Source organism: Ascaphus truei, unplaced genomic scaffold, assembly GCF_040206685.1.
Source record: "Ascaphus truei isolate aAscTru1 unplaced genomic scaffold, aAscTru1.hap1 HAP1_SCAFFOLD_444, whole genome shotgun sequence".
NCBI lineage: Eukaryota > Metazoa > Chordata > Amphibia > Anura > Ascaphidae > Ascaphus > Ascaphus truei.
Window position 1 is genome coordinate 44,226 of NW_027456775.1, and position 16,717 is coordinate 60,942.

At 44.1% G+C, this 16,717-nt stretch overlaps 1 protein-coding gene across 1 annotated transcript in view; it reads right to left on the minus strand.

Annotated features, from left to right (window-relative positions):
- The window catches only part of LOC142484857 (membrane-spanning 4-domains subfamily A member 8-like), a gene marked incomplete at its 3' end in the record, with an annotated part of 76,013 nt that overhangs the window by 11,600 nt on the left and 47,696 nt on the right, over window positions 1-16,717 (minus strand). Inside the window, exon 3 of the mRNA XM_075584089.1 lies at window positions 16,021-16,140. Within this exon, the coding sequence (XP_075440204.1) occupies window positions 16,021-16,140 (120 nt within the window). The remainder of the gene's footprint in view (window positions 1-16,020; window positions 16,141-16,717) is intronic.

The following is a 16,717-nucleotide window of genomic DNA, read 5'->3' on the forward strand; positions in this document are numbered from 1 at the left end:
CTACAACGTGTGACGTGGGGAGAGGATTCCCCTTTGCTGGCCCTGCAGTTACGAGTGTGAATGAGACACTGCTGCTGTAATATCTCCTCCCGGCACCCCTGACCGTGCGCAAGGTACAGGGGAGTAGGAGAGGTGCAGTGTCCCCCCTCAAGGAAATCGGAGGTGATGGGCGCAGCGGACACACAGCGGAAGGGGACTGTGAACTCTACAATATGTGAGCAACATTACCATCAAACCAAAGAGTTCCTACCACACGCTGGGAAGCGATCCAAAAACGCTGTGTGTGATTATACCGGCTGTAAGTGATTATACCGGCTGTAAGTGATTATACCGGCTGTAAGTGATTATACCGGCTGTAAGTGATTATACCGGCTGTAAGTGATTATACCGGCTGTAAGTGATTATACCGGCTGTAAGTGATTATACCGGCTGTAAGTGATTATACCGGCTGTGTGTGATTATACCGGCTGTGTGTGATTATACCGGCTGTAAGTGATTATACCGGCTGTAAGTGATTATACCGGCTGTGTGTGTGTGATTATACCGGCTGTGTGTGATTATACCGGCTGTAAGTGATTATACCGGCTGTAAGTGATTATACCGGCTGTAAGTGATTATACCGTCTGTAAGTGATTATACCGTCTGTAAGTGATTATACCGGCTGTAAGTGATTATACCGGCTGTGTGTGATTATACCGGCTGTAAGTGATTATACCGGCTGTAAGTGATTATACCGGCTGTAAGTGATTATACCGGCTGTAAGTGATTATACCGGCTGTAAGTGATTATACCGGCTGTAAGTGATTATACCGGCTGTAAGTGATTATACCGGCTGTAAGTGATTATACCGGCTGTAAGTGATTATACCGGCTGTAAGTGATTATACCGGCTGTAAGTGATTATACCGGCTGTAAGTGATTATACCGGCTGTAAGTGATTATACCGGCTGTAAGTGATTATACCGGCTGTGTGTGATTATACCGGCTGTGTGTGATTATACCGGCTGTGTGTGATTATACCGCCTGTAAGTGATTATACCGGCTGTAAGTGATTATACCGGCTGTAAGTGATTATACCGGCTGTAAGTGATTATACCGGCTGTGTGTGATTATACCGGCTGTGTGTGATTATACCGGCTGTAAGTGATTATACCGGCTGTGTGTGATTATACCGGCTGTAAGTGATTATACCGGCTGTAAGTGATTATACCGGCTGTAAGTGATTATACCGGCTGTAAGTGAGTATACCGGCTGTAAGTGATTATACCGGCTGTAAGTGATTATACCGGCTGTAAGTGATTATACCGGCTGTAAGTGATTATACCGGCTGTAAGTGATTATATCGGCTGTGTGTGATTATACCGGCTGTAAGTGATTATACCGGCTGTAAGTGATTATACCGGCTGTAAGTGATTATACCGGCTGTAAGTGATTATACCGGCTGTAAGTGATTATACCGGCTGTAAGTGATTATACCGGCTGTAAGTGAGTATACCGGCTGTAAGTGATTATACCGGCTGTGTGTGATTATACCGACTGTGTGTGATTATACCGACTGTGTGTGATTATACCGGCTGTAAGTGATTATACCGGCTGTGTGTGATTATACCGGCTGTAAGTGATTATACCGGCTGTGTGTGATTATACCGGCTGTAAGTGATTATACCGGCTGTAAGTGATTATACCGGCTGTGTGTGATTATACCGGCTGTAAGTGATTATACCGGCTGTGTGTGATTATACCGGCTGTAAGTGATTATACCGGCTGTAAGTGATTATACCGGCTGTAAGTGATTATACCGGCTGTAAGTGAGTATACCGGCTGTAAGTGATTATACCGGCTGTAAGTGATTATACCGGCTGTAAGTGATTATACCGGCTGTAAGTGATTATACCGGCTGTAAGTGATTATATCGGCTGTGTGTGATTATACCGGCTGTAAGTCATTATACCGGCTGTAAGTGATTATACCGGCTGTAAGTGATTATACCGGCTGTAAGTGATTATACCGGCTGTAAGTGATTATACCGGCTGTAAGTGATTATACCGGCTGTAAGTGAGTATACCGGCTGTAAGTGATTATACCGGCTGTGTGTGATTATACCGACTGTGTGTGATTATACCGACTGTGTGTGATTATACCGGCTGTAAGTGATTATACCGGCTGTGTGTGATTATACCGGCTGTAAGTGATTATACCGGCTGTGTGTGATTATACCGGCTGTAAGTGATTATACCGGCTGTGTGTGATTATACCGGCTGTAAGTGATTATACCGGCTGTAAGTGATTATACCGGCTGTAAGTGATTATACCGGCTGTAAGTGAGTATACCGGCTGTAAGTGATTATACCGGCTGTAAGTGATTATACCGGCTGTAAGTGATTATACCGTCTGTAAGTGATTATACCGGCTGTGTGTGATTATACCGGCTGTGTGTGATTATACCGGCTGTAAGTGATTATACCGGCTGTGTGTGATTATACCGGCTGTAAGTGATTATACCGGCTGTAAGTGATTATACCGGCTGTAAGTGATTATACCGGCTGTAAGTGATTATACCGACTGTAAGTGATTATATCGGCTGTAAGTGATTATACCGGCTGTAAGTGATTATACCGGCTGTGTGTGATTATACCGGCTGTGTGTGATTATACCGGCTGTAAGTGATTATACCGGCTGTAAGTGATTATACCGGCTGTAAGTGATTATACCGGCTGTAAGTGATTATACCGGCTGTAAGTGATTATACCGGCTGTGTGTGATTATACCGGCTGTAAGTGATTATACCGGCTGTGTGTGTGTGATTATACCGGCTGTGTGTGATTATACCGGCTGTAAGTGATTATACCGGCTGTGTGTGTGTGATTATACCGGCTGTGTGTGATTTATACCGGCTGTAAGTGATTATACCGGCTGTACGTGATTATACCGGCTGTAAGTGATTATACCGGCTGTAAGGGATTATACCGGCTGTAAGTGATTATACCGGCTGTGTGTGTGTGATTATACCGGCTGTAAGTGATTATACCGGCTGTAAGTGATTATACCGGCTGTGTGTGTGTGATTATACCGGCTGTAAGTGATTATACCGGCTGTAAGTGATTATACCGGCTGTACGTGATTATACCGGCTGTAAGTGATTATACCAGCTGTAAGTGATTATACCGGCTGTAAGTGATTATACCGGCTGTAAGTGATTATACCGGCTGTGTGTGATTATACCGGCTGTGTGTGATTATACCGGCTGTAAGTGATTATACCGGCTGTAAGTGATTATACCGGCTGTAAGTGATTATACCGGCTGTAAGTGATTATACCGGCTGTAAGTGATTATACCGGCTGTAAGTGATTATACCGGCTGTGTGTGATTATACCGGCTGTAAGTGATTATACCGGCTGTAAGTGATTATACCGGCTGTAAGTGATTATACCGGCTGTAAGTGATTATACCGGCTGTAAGTGATTATACCGGCTGTAAGTGATTATACCGGCTGTAAGTGATTATACCGGCTGTGTGTGATTATACCGGCTGTAAGTGATTATACCGGCTGTGTGTGATTATACCGGCTGTAAGTGATTATACCGGCTGTGTGTGATTATACCGGCTGTGTGTGATTATACCGGCTGTAAGTGATTATACCGGCTGTAAGTGATTATACCGGCTGTAAGTGATTACACCGGCTGTAAGTGATTATACCGGCTGTGTGTGAATATACCGGCTGTAAGTGATTATACCGGCTGTAAGTGATTATACCGGGTGTAAGTGATTATACCGGCTGTAAGTGATTATACCGGCTGTAAGTGATTATACCGGCTGTGTGTGATTATACCGGCTGTAAGTGATTATACCGGCTGTGTGTGATTATACCGGCTGTAAGTGATTATACCGGCTGTAAGTGAGTATACCGGCTGTAAGTGATTATACCGGCTGTGTGTGATTATACCGACTGTGTGTGATTATACCGGCTGTAAGTGATTATACCGGCTGTAAGTGATTATACCGGCTGTGTGTGATTATACCGGCTGTAAGTGATTATACCGGCTGTGTGTGAGTATACCGGCTGTAAGTGATTATACCGGCTGTAAGTGAGTATACCGGCTGTAAGTGATTATACCGGCTGTGTGTGATTATACCGACTGTGTGTGATTATACCGGCTGTAAGTGATTATACCGGCTGTAAGTGATTATACCGGCTGTGTGTGATTATACCGGCTGTAAGTGATTATACCGGCTGTAAGTGATTATACCGGCTGTAAGTGATTATACCGGCTGTGTGTGATTATACCGGCTGTAAGTGATTATACCGGCTGTGTGTGATTATACCGCCTGTAAGTGATTATACCGGCTGTAAGTGATTATATCGGCTGTAAGTGATTATACAAGCTGTGTGTGATTATACCGGCTGTAAGTGATTATACCGGCTGTAAGTGATTATACCAGCTGTAAGTGATTATACCGGCTGTGTGTGATTATACCGCCTGTAAGTGATTATACCGGCTGTGTGTGATTATACCGGCTGTAAGTGATTATACCGGCTGTAAGTGATTATACCGGCTGTGTGTGATTATACCGGCTGTGTGTGATTATACCAGCTGTAAGTGATTATACCGGCTGTGTGTGATTATACAGGCTGTAAGTGATTATCCCGACTGTGTGTGATTATACCGGCTGTAAGTGATTATACCGGCTGTAAGTGATTATACCGGCTGTAAGTGATTATACCGGCTGTAAGTGATTATACCGGCTGTAAGTGATTATACCGGCTGTAAGTGATTATACCGGCTGTAAGTGATTATACCGACTGTAAGTGATTATACCGGCTGTAAGTGATTATATCGGCTGTAAGTGATTATACCGGCTGTAAGTGATTATACCGGCTGTAAGTGATTATACCGGCTGTGTGTGATTATACCGGCTGTAAGTGATTATACCGGCTGTAAGTGATTATACCGGCTGTGTGTGATTATACCGGCTGTAAGTGATTATACCGGCTGTAAGTGAGTATACCGGCTGTAAGTGATTATACCGGCTGTAAGTGATTATACCGGCTGTAAGTGATTATACCGGCTGTGTGTGATTATACCGGCTGTGTGTGATTATACCGGCTGTAAGTGATTATACCGGCTGTGTGTGATTATACCGGCTGTAAGTGATTATACCGGCTGTAAGTGATTATACCGGCTGTGTGTGATTATACCGGCTGTGTGTGATTATACCGGCTGTAAGTGATTATACCGGCTGTAAGTGATTATACCGGCTGTAAGTGATTATACCGGCTGTGTGTGATTATACCGGCTGTAAGTGATTATACCGGCTGTAAGTGATTATACCGGCTGTAAGTGATTATACCGGCTGTAAGTGATTATACCGGCTGTAAGTGATTATACCGGCTGTGTGTGATTATACCGGCTGTAAGTGATTATACCGGCTGTAAGTGATTATACCGGCTGTAAGTGATTATACCGGCTGTAAGTGATTATACCGGCTGTAAGTGATTATACCGGCTGTAAGTGATTATACCGGCTGTAAGTGATTATACCGGCTGTAAGTGATTATACCGGCTGTAAGTGATTATACCGGCTGTAAGTGATTATACCGGCTGTAAGTGATTATACCGGCTGTAAGTGATTATACCGGCTGTAAGTGATTATACCGGCTGTAAGTGATTATACCGGCTGTGTGTGATTATACCGGCTGTGTGTGATTATACCGGCTGTGTGTGATTATACCGCCTGTAAGTGATTATACCGGCTGTAAGTGATTATACCGGCTGTAAGTGATTATACCGGCTGTAAGTGATTATACCGGCTGTGTGTGATTATACCGGCTGTGTGTGATTATACCGGCTGTAAGTGATTATACCGGCTGTGTGTGATTATACCGGCTGTAAGTGATTATACCGGCTGTAAGTGATTATACCGGCTGTAAGTGATTATACCGGCTGTAAGTGAGTATACCGGCTGTAAGTGATTATACCGGCTGTAAGTGATTATACCGGCTGTAAGTGATTATACCGGCTGTAAGTGATTATACCGGCTGTAAGTGATTATATCGGCTGTGTGTGATTATACCGGCTGTAAGTGATTATACCGGCTGTAAGTGATTATACCGGCTGTAAGTGATTATACCGGCTGTAAGTGATTATACCGGCTGTAAGTGATTATACCGGCTGTAAGTGATTATACCGGCTGTAAGTGAGTATACCGGCTGTAAGTGATTATACCGGCTGTGTGTGATTATACCGACTGTGTGTGATTATACCGACTGTGTGTGATTATACCGGCTGTAAGTGATTATACCGGCTGTGTGTGATTATACCGGCTGTAAGTGATTATACCGGCTGTGTGTGATTATACCGGCTGTAAGTGATTATACCGGCTGTAAGTGATTATACCGGCTGTGTGTGATTATACCGGCTGTAAGTGATTATACCGGCTGTGTGTGATTATACCGGCTGTAAGTGATTATACCGGCTGTAAGTGATTATACCGGCTGTAAGTGATTATACCGGCTGTAAGTGAGTATACCGGCTGTAAGTGATTATACCGGCTGTAAGTGATTATACCGGCTGTAAGTGATTATACCGGCTGTAAGTGATTATACCGGCTGTAAGTGATTATATCGGCTGTGTGTGATTATACCGGCTGTAAGTCATTATACCGGCTGTAAGTGATTATACCGGCTGTAAGTGATTATACCGGCTGTAAGTGATTATACCGGCTGTAAGTGATTATACCGGCTGTAAGTGATTATACCGGCTGTAAGTGAGTATACCGGCTGTAAGTGATTATACCGGCTGTGTGTGATTATACCGACTGTGTGTGATTATACCGACTGTGTGTGATTATACCGGCTGTAAGTGATTATACCGGCTGTGTGTGATTATACCGGCTGTAAGTGATTATACCGGCTGTGTGTGATTATACCGGCTGTAAGTGATTATACCGGCTGTGTGTGATTATACCGGCTGTAAGTGATTATACCGGCTGTAAGTGATTATACCGGCTGTAAGTGATTATACCGGCTGTAAGTGAGTATACCGGCTGTAAGTGATTATACCGGCTGTAAGTGATTATACCGGCTGTAAGTGATTATACCGTCTGTAAGTGATTATACCGGCTGTGTGTGATTATACCGGCCTTGTGTGATTATACCGGCTGTAAGTGATTATACCGGCTGTGTGTGATTATACCGGCTGTAAGTGATTATACCGGCTGTAAGTGATTATACCGGCTGTAAGTGATTATACCGGCTGTAAGTGATTATACCGACTGTAAGTGATTATATCGGCTGTAAGTGATTATACCGGCTGTAAGTGATTATACCGGCTGTGTGTGATTATACCGGCTGTGTGTGATTATACCGGCTGTAAGTGATTATACCGGCTGTAAGTGATTATACCGGCTGTAAGTGATTATACCGGCTGTAAGTGATTATACCGGCTGTAAGTGATTATACCGGCTGTGTGTGATTATACCGGCTGTAAGTGATTATACCGGCTGTGTGTGTGTGATTATACCGGCTGTGTGTGATTATACCGGCTGTAAGTGATTATACCGGCTGTGTGTGTGTGATTATACCGGCTGTGTGTGATTTATACCGGCTGTAAGTGATTATACCGGCTGTACGTGATTATACCGGCTGTAAGTGATTATACCGGCTGTAAGGGATTATACCGGCTGTAAGTGATTATACCGGCTGTGTGTGTGTGATTATACCGGCTGTAAGTGATTATACCGGCTGTAAGTGATTATACCGGCTGTGTGTGTGTGATTATACCGGCTGTAAGTGATTATACCGGCTGTAAGTGATTATACCGGCTGTACGTGATTATACCGGCTGTAAGTGATTATACCAGCTGTAAGTGATTATACCGGCTGTAAGTGATTATACCGGCTGTAAGTGATTATACCGGCTGTGTGTGATTATACCGGCTGTGTGTGATTATACCGGCTGTAAGTGATTATACCGGCTGTAAGTGATTATACCGGCTGTAAGTGATTATACCGGCTGTAAGTGATTATACCGGCTGTAAGTGATTATACCGGCTGTAAGTGATTATACCGGCTGTGTGTGATTATACCGGCTGTAAGTGATTATACCGGCTGTAAGTGATTATACCGGCTGTAAGTGATTATACCGGCTGTAAGTGATTATACCGGCTGTAAGTGATTATACCGGCTGTAAGTGATTATACCGGCTGTAAGTGATTATACCGGCTGTGTGTGATTATACCGGCTGTAAGTGATTATACCGGCTGTGTGTGATTATACCGGCTGTAAGTGATTATACCGGCTGTGTGTGATTATACCGGCTGTGTGTGATTATACCGGCTGTAAGTGATTATACCGGCTGTAAGTGATTATACCGGCTGTAAGTGATTACACCGGCTGTAAGTGATTATACCGGCTGTGTGTGAATATACCGGCTGTAAGTGATTATACCGGCTGTAAGTGATTATACCGGGTGTAAGTGATTATACCGGCTGTAAGTGATTATACCGGCTGTAAGTGATTATACCGGCTGTGTGTGATTATACCGGCTGTAAGTGATTATACCGGCTGTGTGTGATTATACCGGCTGTAAGTGATTATACCGGCTGTAAGTGAGTATACCGGCTGTAAGTGATTATACCGGCTGTGTGTGATTATACCGACTGTGTGTGATTATACCGGCTGTAAGTGATTATACCGGCTGTAAGTGATTATACCGGCTGTGTGTGATTATACCGGCTGTAAGTGATTATACCGGCTGTGTGTGAGTATACCGGCTGTAAGTGATTATACCGGCTGTAAGTGAGTATACCGGCTGTAAGTGATTATACCGGCTGTGTGTGATTATACCGACTGTGTGTGATTATACCGGCTGTAAGTGATTATACCGGCTGTAAGTGATTATACCGGCTGTGTGTGATTATACCGGCTGTAAGTGATTATACCGGCTGTAAGTGATTATACCGGCTGTAAGTGATTATACCGGCTGTGTGTGATTATACCGGCTGTAAGTGATTATACCGGCTGTGTGTGATTATACCGCCTGTAAGTGATTATACCGGCTGTAAGTGATTATATCGGCTGTAAGTGATTATACAAGCTGTGTGTGATTATACCGGCTGTAAGTGATTATACCGGCTGTAAGTGATTATACCAGCTGTAAGTGATTATACCGGCTGTGTGTGATTATACCGCCTGTAAGTGATTATACCGGCTGTGTGTGATTATACCGGCTGTAAGTGATTATACCGGCTGTAAGTGATTATACCGGCTGTGTGTGATTATACCGGCTGTGTGTGATTATACCAGCTGTAAGTGATTATACCGGCTGTGTGTGATTATACAGGCTGTAAGTGATTATCCCGACTGTGTGTGATTATACCGGCTGTAAGTGATTATACCGGCTGTAAGTGATTATACCGGCTGTAAGTGATTATACCGGCTGTAAGTGATTATACCGGCTGTAAGTGATTATACCGGCTGTAAGTGATTATACCGGCTGTAAGTGATTATACCGACTGTAAGTGATTATACCGGCTGTAAGTGATTATATCGGCTGTAAGTGATTATACCGGCTGTAAGTGATTATACCGGCTGTAAGTGATTATACCGGCTGTGTGTGATTATACCGGCTGTAAGTGATTATACCGGCTGTAAGTGATTATACCGGCTGTGTGTGATTATACCGGCTGTAAGTGATTATACCGGCTGTAAGTGAGTATACCGGCTGTAAGTGATTATACCGGCTGTAAGTGATTATACCGGCTGTAAGTGATTATACCGGCTGTGTGTGATTATACCGGCTGTGTGTGATTATACCGGCTGTAAGTGATTATACCGGCTGTGTGTGATTATACCGGCTGTAAGTGATTATACCGGCTGTAAGTGATTATACCGGCTGTGTGTGATTATACCGGCTGTGTGTGATTATACCGGCTGTAAGTGATTATACCGGCTGTAAGTGATTATACCGGCTGTAAGTGATTATACCGGCTGTGTGTGATTATACCGGCTGTAAGTGATTATACCGGCTGTAAGTGAGTATACCGGCTGTAAGTGATTATACCGGCTGTAAGTGATTATACCGGCTGTAAGTGATTATACCGGCTGTGTGTGATTATACCGGCTGTGTGTGATTATACCGGCTGTAAGTGATTATACCGGCTGTGTGTGATTATACCGGCTGTAAGTGATTATACCGGCTGTAAGTGATTATACCGGCTGTGTGTGATTATACCGGCTGTGTGTGATTATACCGGCTGTAAGTGATTATACCGACTGTAAGTGATTATACCGGCTGTAAGTGATTATACCGGCTGTGTGTGATTATACCGGCTGTAAGTGATTATACCGGCTGTAAGTGATTATACCGGCTGTGTGTGATTATACCGGCTGTGTGTGATTATACCGGCTGTAAGTGATTATACCGGCTGTAAGTGATTATACCGGCTGTGTGTGATTATACAGGCTGTAAGTGATTATCCCGACTGTGTGTGATTATACCGGCTGTAAGTGATTATACCGGCTGTAAGTGATTATACCGGCTGTAAGTGATTATACCGGCTGTAAGTGATTATACCGGCTGTAAGTGATTATACCGGCTGTAAGTGATTATACCGGCTGTGTGTGATTATACCAGCTGTAAGTGATTATACCGGCTGTGTGTGATTATACCGCCTGTAAGTGATTATACCGGCTGTGTGTGATTATACCGGCTGTAAGTGATTATACCGGCTGTGTGTGATTATACCGGCTGTAAGTGATTATACCGGCTGTGTGTGTGTGATTATACCGGCTGTAAGTGATTATACCGGCTGTGTGTGATTATACCGGCTGTAAGTGATTATACCGGCTGTGTGTGATTATACCGGCTGTGTGTGATTATACCGGCTGTGTGTGATTATACCGGCTGTAAGTGATTATACCGGCTGTGTGTGATTATACAGGCTGTAAGTGATTATCCCGACTGTGTGTGATTATACCGGCTGTAAGTGATTATACCGGCTGTAAGTGATTATACCGGCTGTAAGTGATTATACCGGCTGTAAGTGATTGTACCGGCTGTAAGTGATTATACCGGCTGTAAGTGATTATACCGGCTGTAAGTGATTATACCGGCTGTAAGTGATTATACCGGCTTTAAGTGATTATACCGGCTGTAAGTGATTATACCGGCTGTGTGTGATTATACCGGCTGTAAGTGATTATACCGGCTGTAAGTGATTATACCGGCTGTAAGTGATTATACCGGCTGTAAGTGATTATACCGTCTGTAAGTGATTATACCGGCTGTAAGTGATTATACCGGCTGTAAGTGATTATACCGGCTGTAAGTGATTATACCGGCTGTAAGTGATTATACCGGCTGTGTGTGATTATACCGGCTGTAAGTGATTATACCGGCTGTAAGTGATTATACCGGCTGTGTGTGTGTGATTATACCGGCTGTAAGTGATTATACCGGCTGTAAGTGATTATACCGTCTGTAAGTGATTATACCGGCTGTAAGTGATTATACCGGCTGTAAGTGATTATACCGTCTGTAAGTGATTATACCGGCTGTAAGTGATTATACCGGCTGTAAGTGATTATACCGGCTGTGTGTGATTATACCGGCTGTGTGTGATTATACCGGCTGTAAGTGATTATACCGGCTGTGTGTGATTATACCGGCTGTAAGTGATTATACCGGCTGTAAGTGATTATACCGGCTGTGTGTGATTATACCGGCTGTGTGTGATTATACCGGCTGTAAGTGATTATACCGGCTGTAAGTGATTATACCGGCTGTGTGTGATAATACCGGCTGTAAGTGATTATACCGGCTGTGTGTGATTATACCGGCTGTGTGTGATTATACCGGCTGTGTGTGATTATACAGGCTGTAAGTGATTATCCCGACTGTGTGTGATTATACCGGCTGTAAGTGATTATACCGGCTGTAAGTGATTATACCGGCTGTAAGTGATTATACCGGCTGTAAGTGATTATACCGGCTGTAAGTGATTATACCGGCTGTAAGTGATTATACCGGCTGTAAGTGATTATACCGGCTGTAAGTGATTATACCGGCTGTAAGTGATTATACCGGCTGTGTGTGATTATACCGGCTGTAAGTGATTATACCGGCTGTAAGTGATTATACCGGCTGTGTGTGATTATACCGGCTGTAAGTGATTATACCGGCTGTGTGTGTGTGATTATACCGGCTGTGTGTGATTTATACCGGCTGTAAGTGATTATACCGGCTGTACGTGATTATACCGGCTGTAAGTGATTATACCGGCTGTAAGTGATTATACCGGCTGTAAGTGATTATACCGGCTGTGTGTGTGTGATTATACCGGCTGTAAGTGATTATACCGGCTGTGTGTGATTATACCGGCTGTGTGTGATTATACCGGCTGTAAGTGATTATACCGGCTGTACGTGATTATACCGGCTGTAAGTGATTATACCGGCTGTAAGTGATTATACCGGCTGTAAGTGATTATACCGGCTGTAAGTGATTATACCGGCTGTAAGTGATTATACCGGCTGTAAGTGATTATACCGGCTGTAAGTGATTATACCGGCTGTGTGTGATTATACCGGCTGTGTGTGATTATACCGGCTGTGTGTGATTATACCGGCTGTAAGTGATTATACCGGCTGTAAGTGATTATACCGGCTGTAAGTGATTATACCGGCTGTGTGTGATTATACCGGCTGTGTGTGATTATACCGGCTGTAAGTGATTATACCGGCTGTAAGTGATTATACCGGCTGTGTGTGATTATACCGGCTGTGTGTGATTATACCGGCTGTGTGTGATTATACCGGCTGTAAGTGATTATACCGGCTGTAAGTGATTATATCGGCTGTAAGTGATTATACCGGCTGTAAGTGATTATACCGGCTGTAAGTGATTATACCGGCTGTGTGTGATTATACCGGCTGTAAGTGATTATACCGGCTGTAAGTGATTATACCGGCTGTAAGTGATTATACCGGCTGTGTGTGATTATACCGGCTGTAAGTGATTATACCGGCTGTAAGTGATTATACCGGCTGTAAGTGATTATACCGGCTGTAAGTGATTATACCGGCTGTGTGTGATTATACCGGCTGTGTGTGATTATACCGGCTGTAAGTGATTATACCGGCTGTAAGTGATTATACCGGCTGTAAGTGATTATACCGGCTGTGTGTGATTATACCGGCTGTAAGTGATTATACCGGCTGTAAGTGATTATACCGGCTGTAAGTGATTATACCGGCTGTGTGTGATTATACCGGCTGTAAGTGATTATACCGGCTGTAAGTGATTATACCGGCTGTGTGTGATTATACCGGCTGTGTGTGATTATACCGGCTGTAAGTGATTATACCGGCTGTGTGTGATTATACAGGCTGTAAGTGATTATCCCGACTGTGTGTGATTATACCGGCTGTAAGTGATTATACCGGCTGTAAGTGATTATACCGGCTGTAAGTGATTATACCGGCTGTAAGTGATTATACCGACTGTAAGTGATTATACCGGCTGTAAGTGATTATATCGGCTGTAAGTGATTATACCGGCTGTAAGTGATTATACCGGCTGTAAGTGATTATACCGGCTGTGTGTGATTATACCGGCTGTAAGTGATTATACCGGCTGTAAGTGATTATACCGGCTGTGTGTGATTATACCGGCTGTAAGTGATTATACCGTCTGTAAGTGATTATACCGGCTGTAAGTGATTATACCGGCTGTAAGTGATTATACCGGCTGTGTGTGATTATACCGGCTGTGTGTGATTATACCGGCTGTAAGTGATTATACCGGCTGTGTGTGATTATACCGGCTGTGTGTGATTATACCGGCTGTGTGTGATTATACCGGCTGTGTGTGATTATACCGGCTGTGTGTGATTATACCGGCTGTGTGTGATTATACCGGCTGTAAGTGATTATACCGGCTGTAAGTGATTATACCGGCTGTGTGTGATTATACCGGCTGTGTGTGATTATACCGGCTGTAAGTGATTATACCGGCTGTAAGTGATTATACCGGCTGTAAGTGATTATACCGGCTGTAAGTGATTATACCGGCTGTAAGTGATTATACAGGCTGTGTGTGATTATACCGGCTGTAAGTGATTATACCGGCTGTGTGTGTGTGATTATACCGGCTGTGTGTGATTATACCGGCTGTAAGTGATTATACCGGCTGTGTGTGTGTGATTATACCGGCTGTGTGTGATTTATACCGGCTGTAAGTGATTATACCGGCTGTACGTGATTATACCGGCTGTAAGTGATTATACCGGCTGTAAGTGATTATACCGGCTGTAAGTGATTATACCGGCTGTGTGTGTGTGATTATACCGGCTGTAAGTGATTATACCGGCTGTAAGTGATTATACCGGCTGTACGTGATTATACCGGCTGTAAGTGATTATACCGGCTGTAAGTGATTATACCGGCTGTGTGTGATTATACCGGCTGTAAGTGATTATACCGGCTGTGTGTGATTATACCGGCTGTAAGTGATTATACCGGCTGTAAGTGATTATACCGGCTGTAAGTGATTATACCGGCTGTAAGTGATTATACCGGCTGTAAGTGATTATACCGGCTGTAAGTGATTATACCGGCTGTAAGTGATTATACCGGCTGTAAGTGATTATACCGGCTGTAAGTGATTATACCGGCTGTGTGTGATTATACCGGCTTTGTGTGATTATACCGGCTGTAAGTGAGTATACCGGCTGTAAGTGATTATACCGGCTGTGTGTGATTATACCGGCTGTGTGTGATTATACCGGCTGTAAGTGATTATACCGGCTGTGTGTGTGTGATTATACCGGCTGTGTGTGATTATACCGGCTGTAAGTGATTATACCGGCTGTGTGTGTGTGATTATACCGGCTGTGTGTGATTTATACCGGCTGTAAGTGATTATACCGGCTGTACGTGATTATACCGGCTGTAAGTGATTATACCGGCTGTAAGTGATTATACCGGCTGTAAGTGATTATACCGGCTGTGTGTGTGTGATTATACCGGCTGTAAGTGATTATACCGGCTGTAAGTGATTATACCGGCTGTACGTGATTATACCGGCTGTAAGTGATTATACCGGCTGTAAGTGATTATACCGGCTGTGTGTGATTATACCGGCTGTAAGTGATTATACCGGCTGTGTGTGATTATACCGGCTGTAAGTGATTATACCGGCTGTAAGTGATTATACCGGCTGTAAGTGATTATACCGTCTGTAAGTGATTATACCGGCTGTAAGTGATTATACCGGCTGTAAGTGATTATACCGGCTGTAAGTGATTATACCGGCTGTAAGTGATTATACCGGCTGTAAGTGATTATACCGGCTGTAAGTGATTATACCGGCTGTAAGTGATTATACCGGCTGTGTGTGATTATACCGGCTTTGTGTGATTATACCGGCTGTAAGTGAGTATACCGGCTGTAAGTGATTATACCGGCTGTGTGTGATTATACCGGCTGTGTGTGATTATACCGGCTGTAAGTGATTATACCGGCTGTAAGTGATTATACCGGCTGTAAGTGCAATATTGTTCTTAATCTCGTCTTTTGTAATAAATTTATTGTGCCACGATCTTTTCTCTCTTCTATTTCCATTGCAACTCTGTATATATTGGAGACCCAGCCTGTCTAGATTAACCTCTGACACTCCGGATAGGAAAAGAATTACCACACAAGCTATGCAAAATTGTAAGTGCATGAATTCAAAGGTATGAACTTTAAGGGTTAATTAACCAGTATTGATATATTGCTATGTTCTCTTATTTTTATTTTGGACTTAAACGAATATACTTGAGACAACGAGCCGGAGGACATTTTTCTCCTTTCCGCATGGCAGGGCCGCTGTCGGACTTTCACCCCGATCACACGCATAGACCGTGGCGGAGCTCGGTACTCACAAACACACACACACACTGAACACTTTACGCATGGCAGGGCCGCTGTCAGACTTTCTCCACGATCACACACATAGACCGTGGCGGAGCTCAGTACTCACAAACACTGCTCCCCAGAAGTTGATGCCGCTGTATACGCTGATTGTTACAAATTCAATCGTGGTGAAAATCAGGACGGTCCCCAGGGCAATTTCTAAGAGCGCCAGAACGATGTGCGTGGTCTGCGGACAGAGAGAAGGGAGAGCAGAAAATGCTCTAAGTATCAGTGCAAAGAAAAGTGTGTGTTGGTGCAACACTCCCGCCCGATCTCACAGTCAGATCCCCGCCATGCGAGAACGTTCTGGCTCAGGTTGTTACCTTGGGGACACCTCAGGTTGTTACCTTGGGGACACCTCAGGTTGTTACCTGGGGGACACCTCAGGTTGTTACCTGGGGGACACCTCAGGTTGTTACCTGGGGGACACCTCAGGTTGTTACTTGGGGGAACACCTCAGGTTGTTACTTGGGGTAACACCTCAGGTTGTTACCTGGGGGACACCTCAGGTTATTACCTGGGGGACACCTCAGGTTATTACCTGGGAGACACCTCAGGTTGTTACTTGGGGGAACACCTCAGGTTGTTACTTGGGGGAACACTTCAGGTTGTTACTTGGGGGAACACCTCAGGTTGTTACCTGGGGGACACCTCAGGTTGTTACCTGGGGGACACCTCAGGTTGTTACTTGGGGGAACACCTCAGGTTGTTATTGGGGAACACCTCAGGTTGTTACCTGGGGGACACCTCAGGTTGTTATTGGG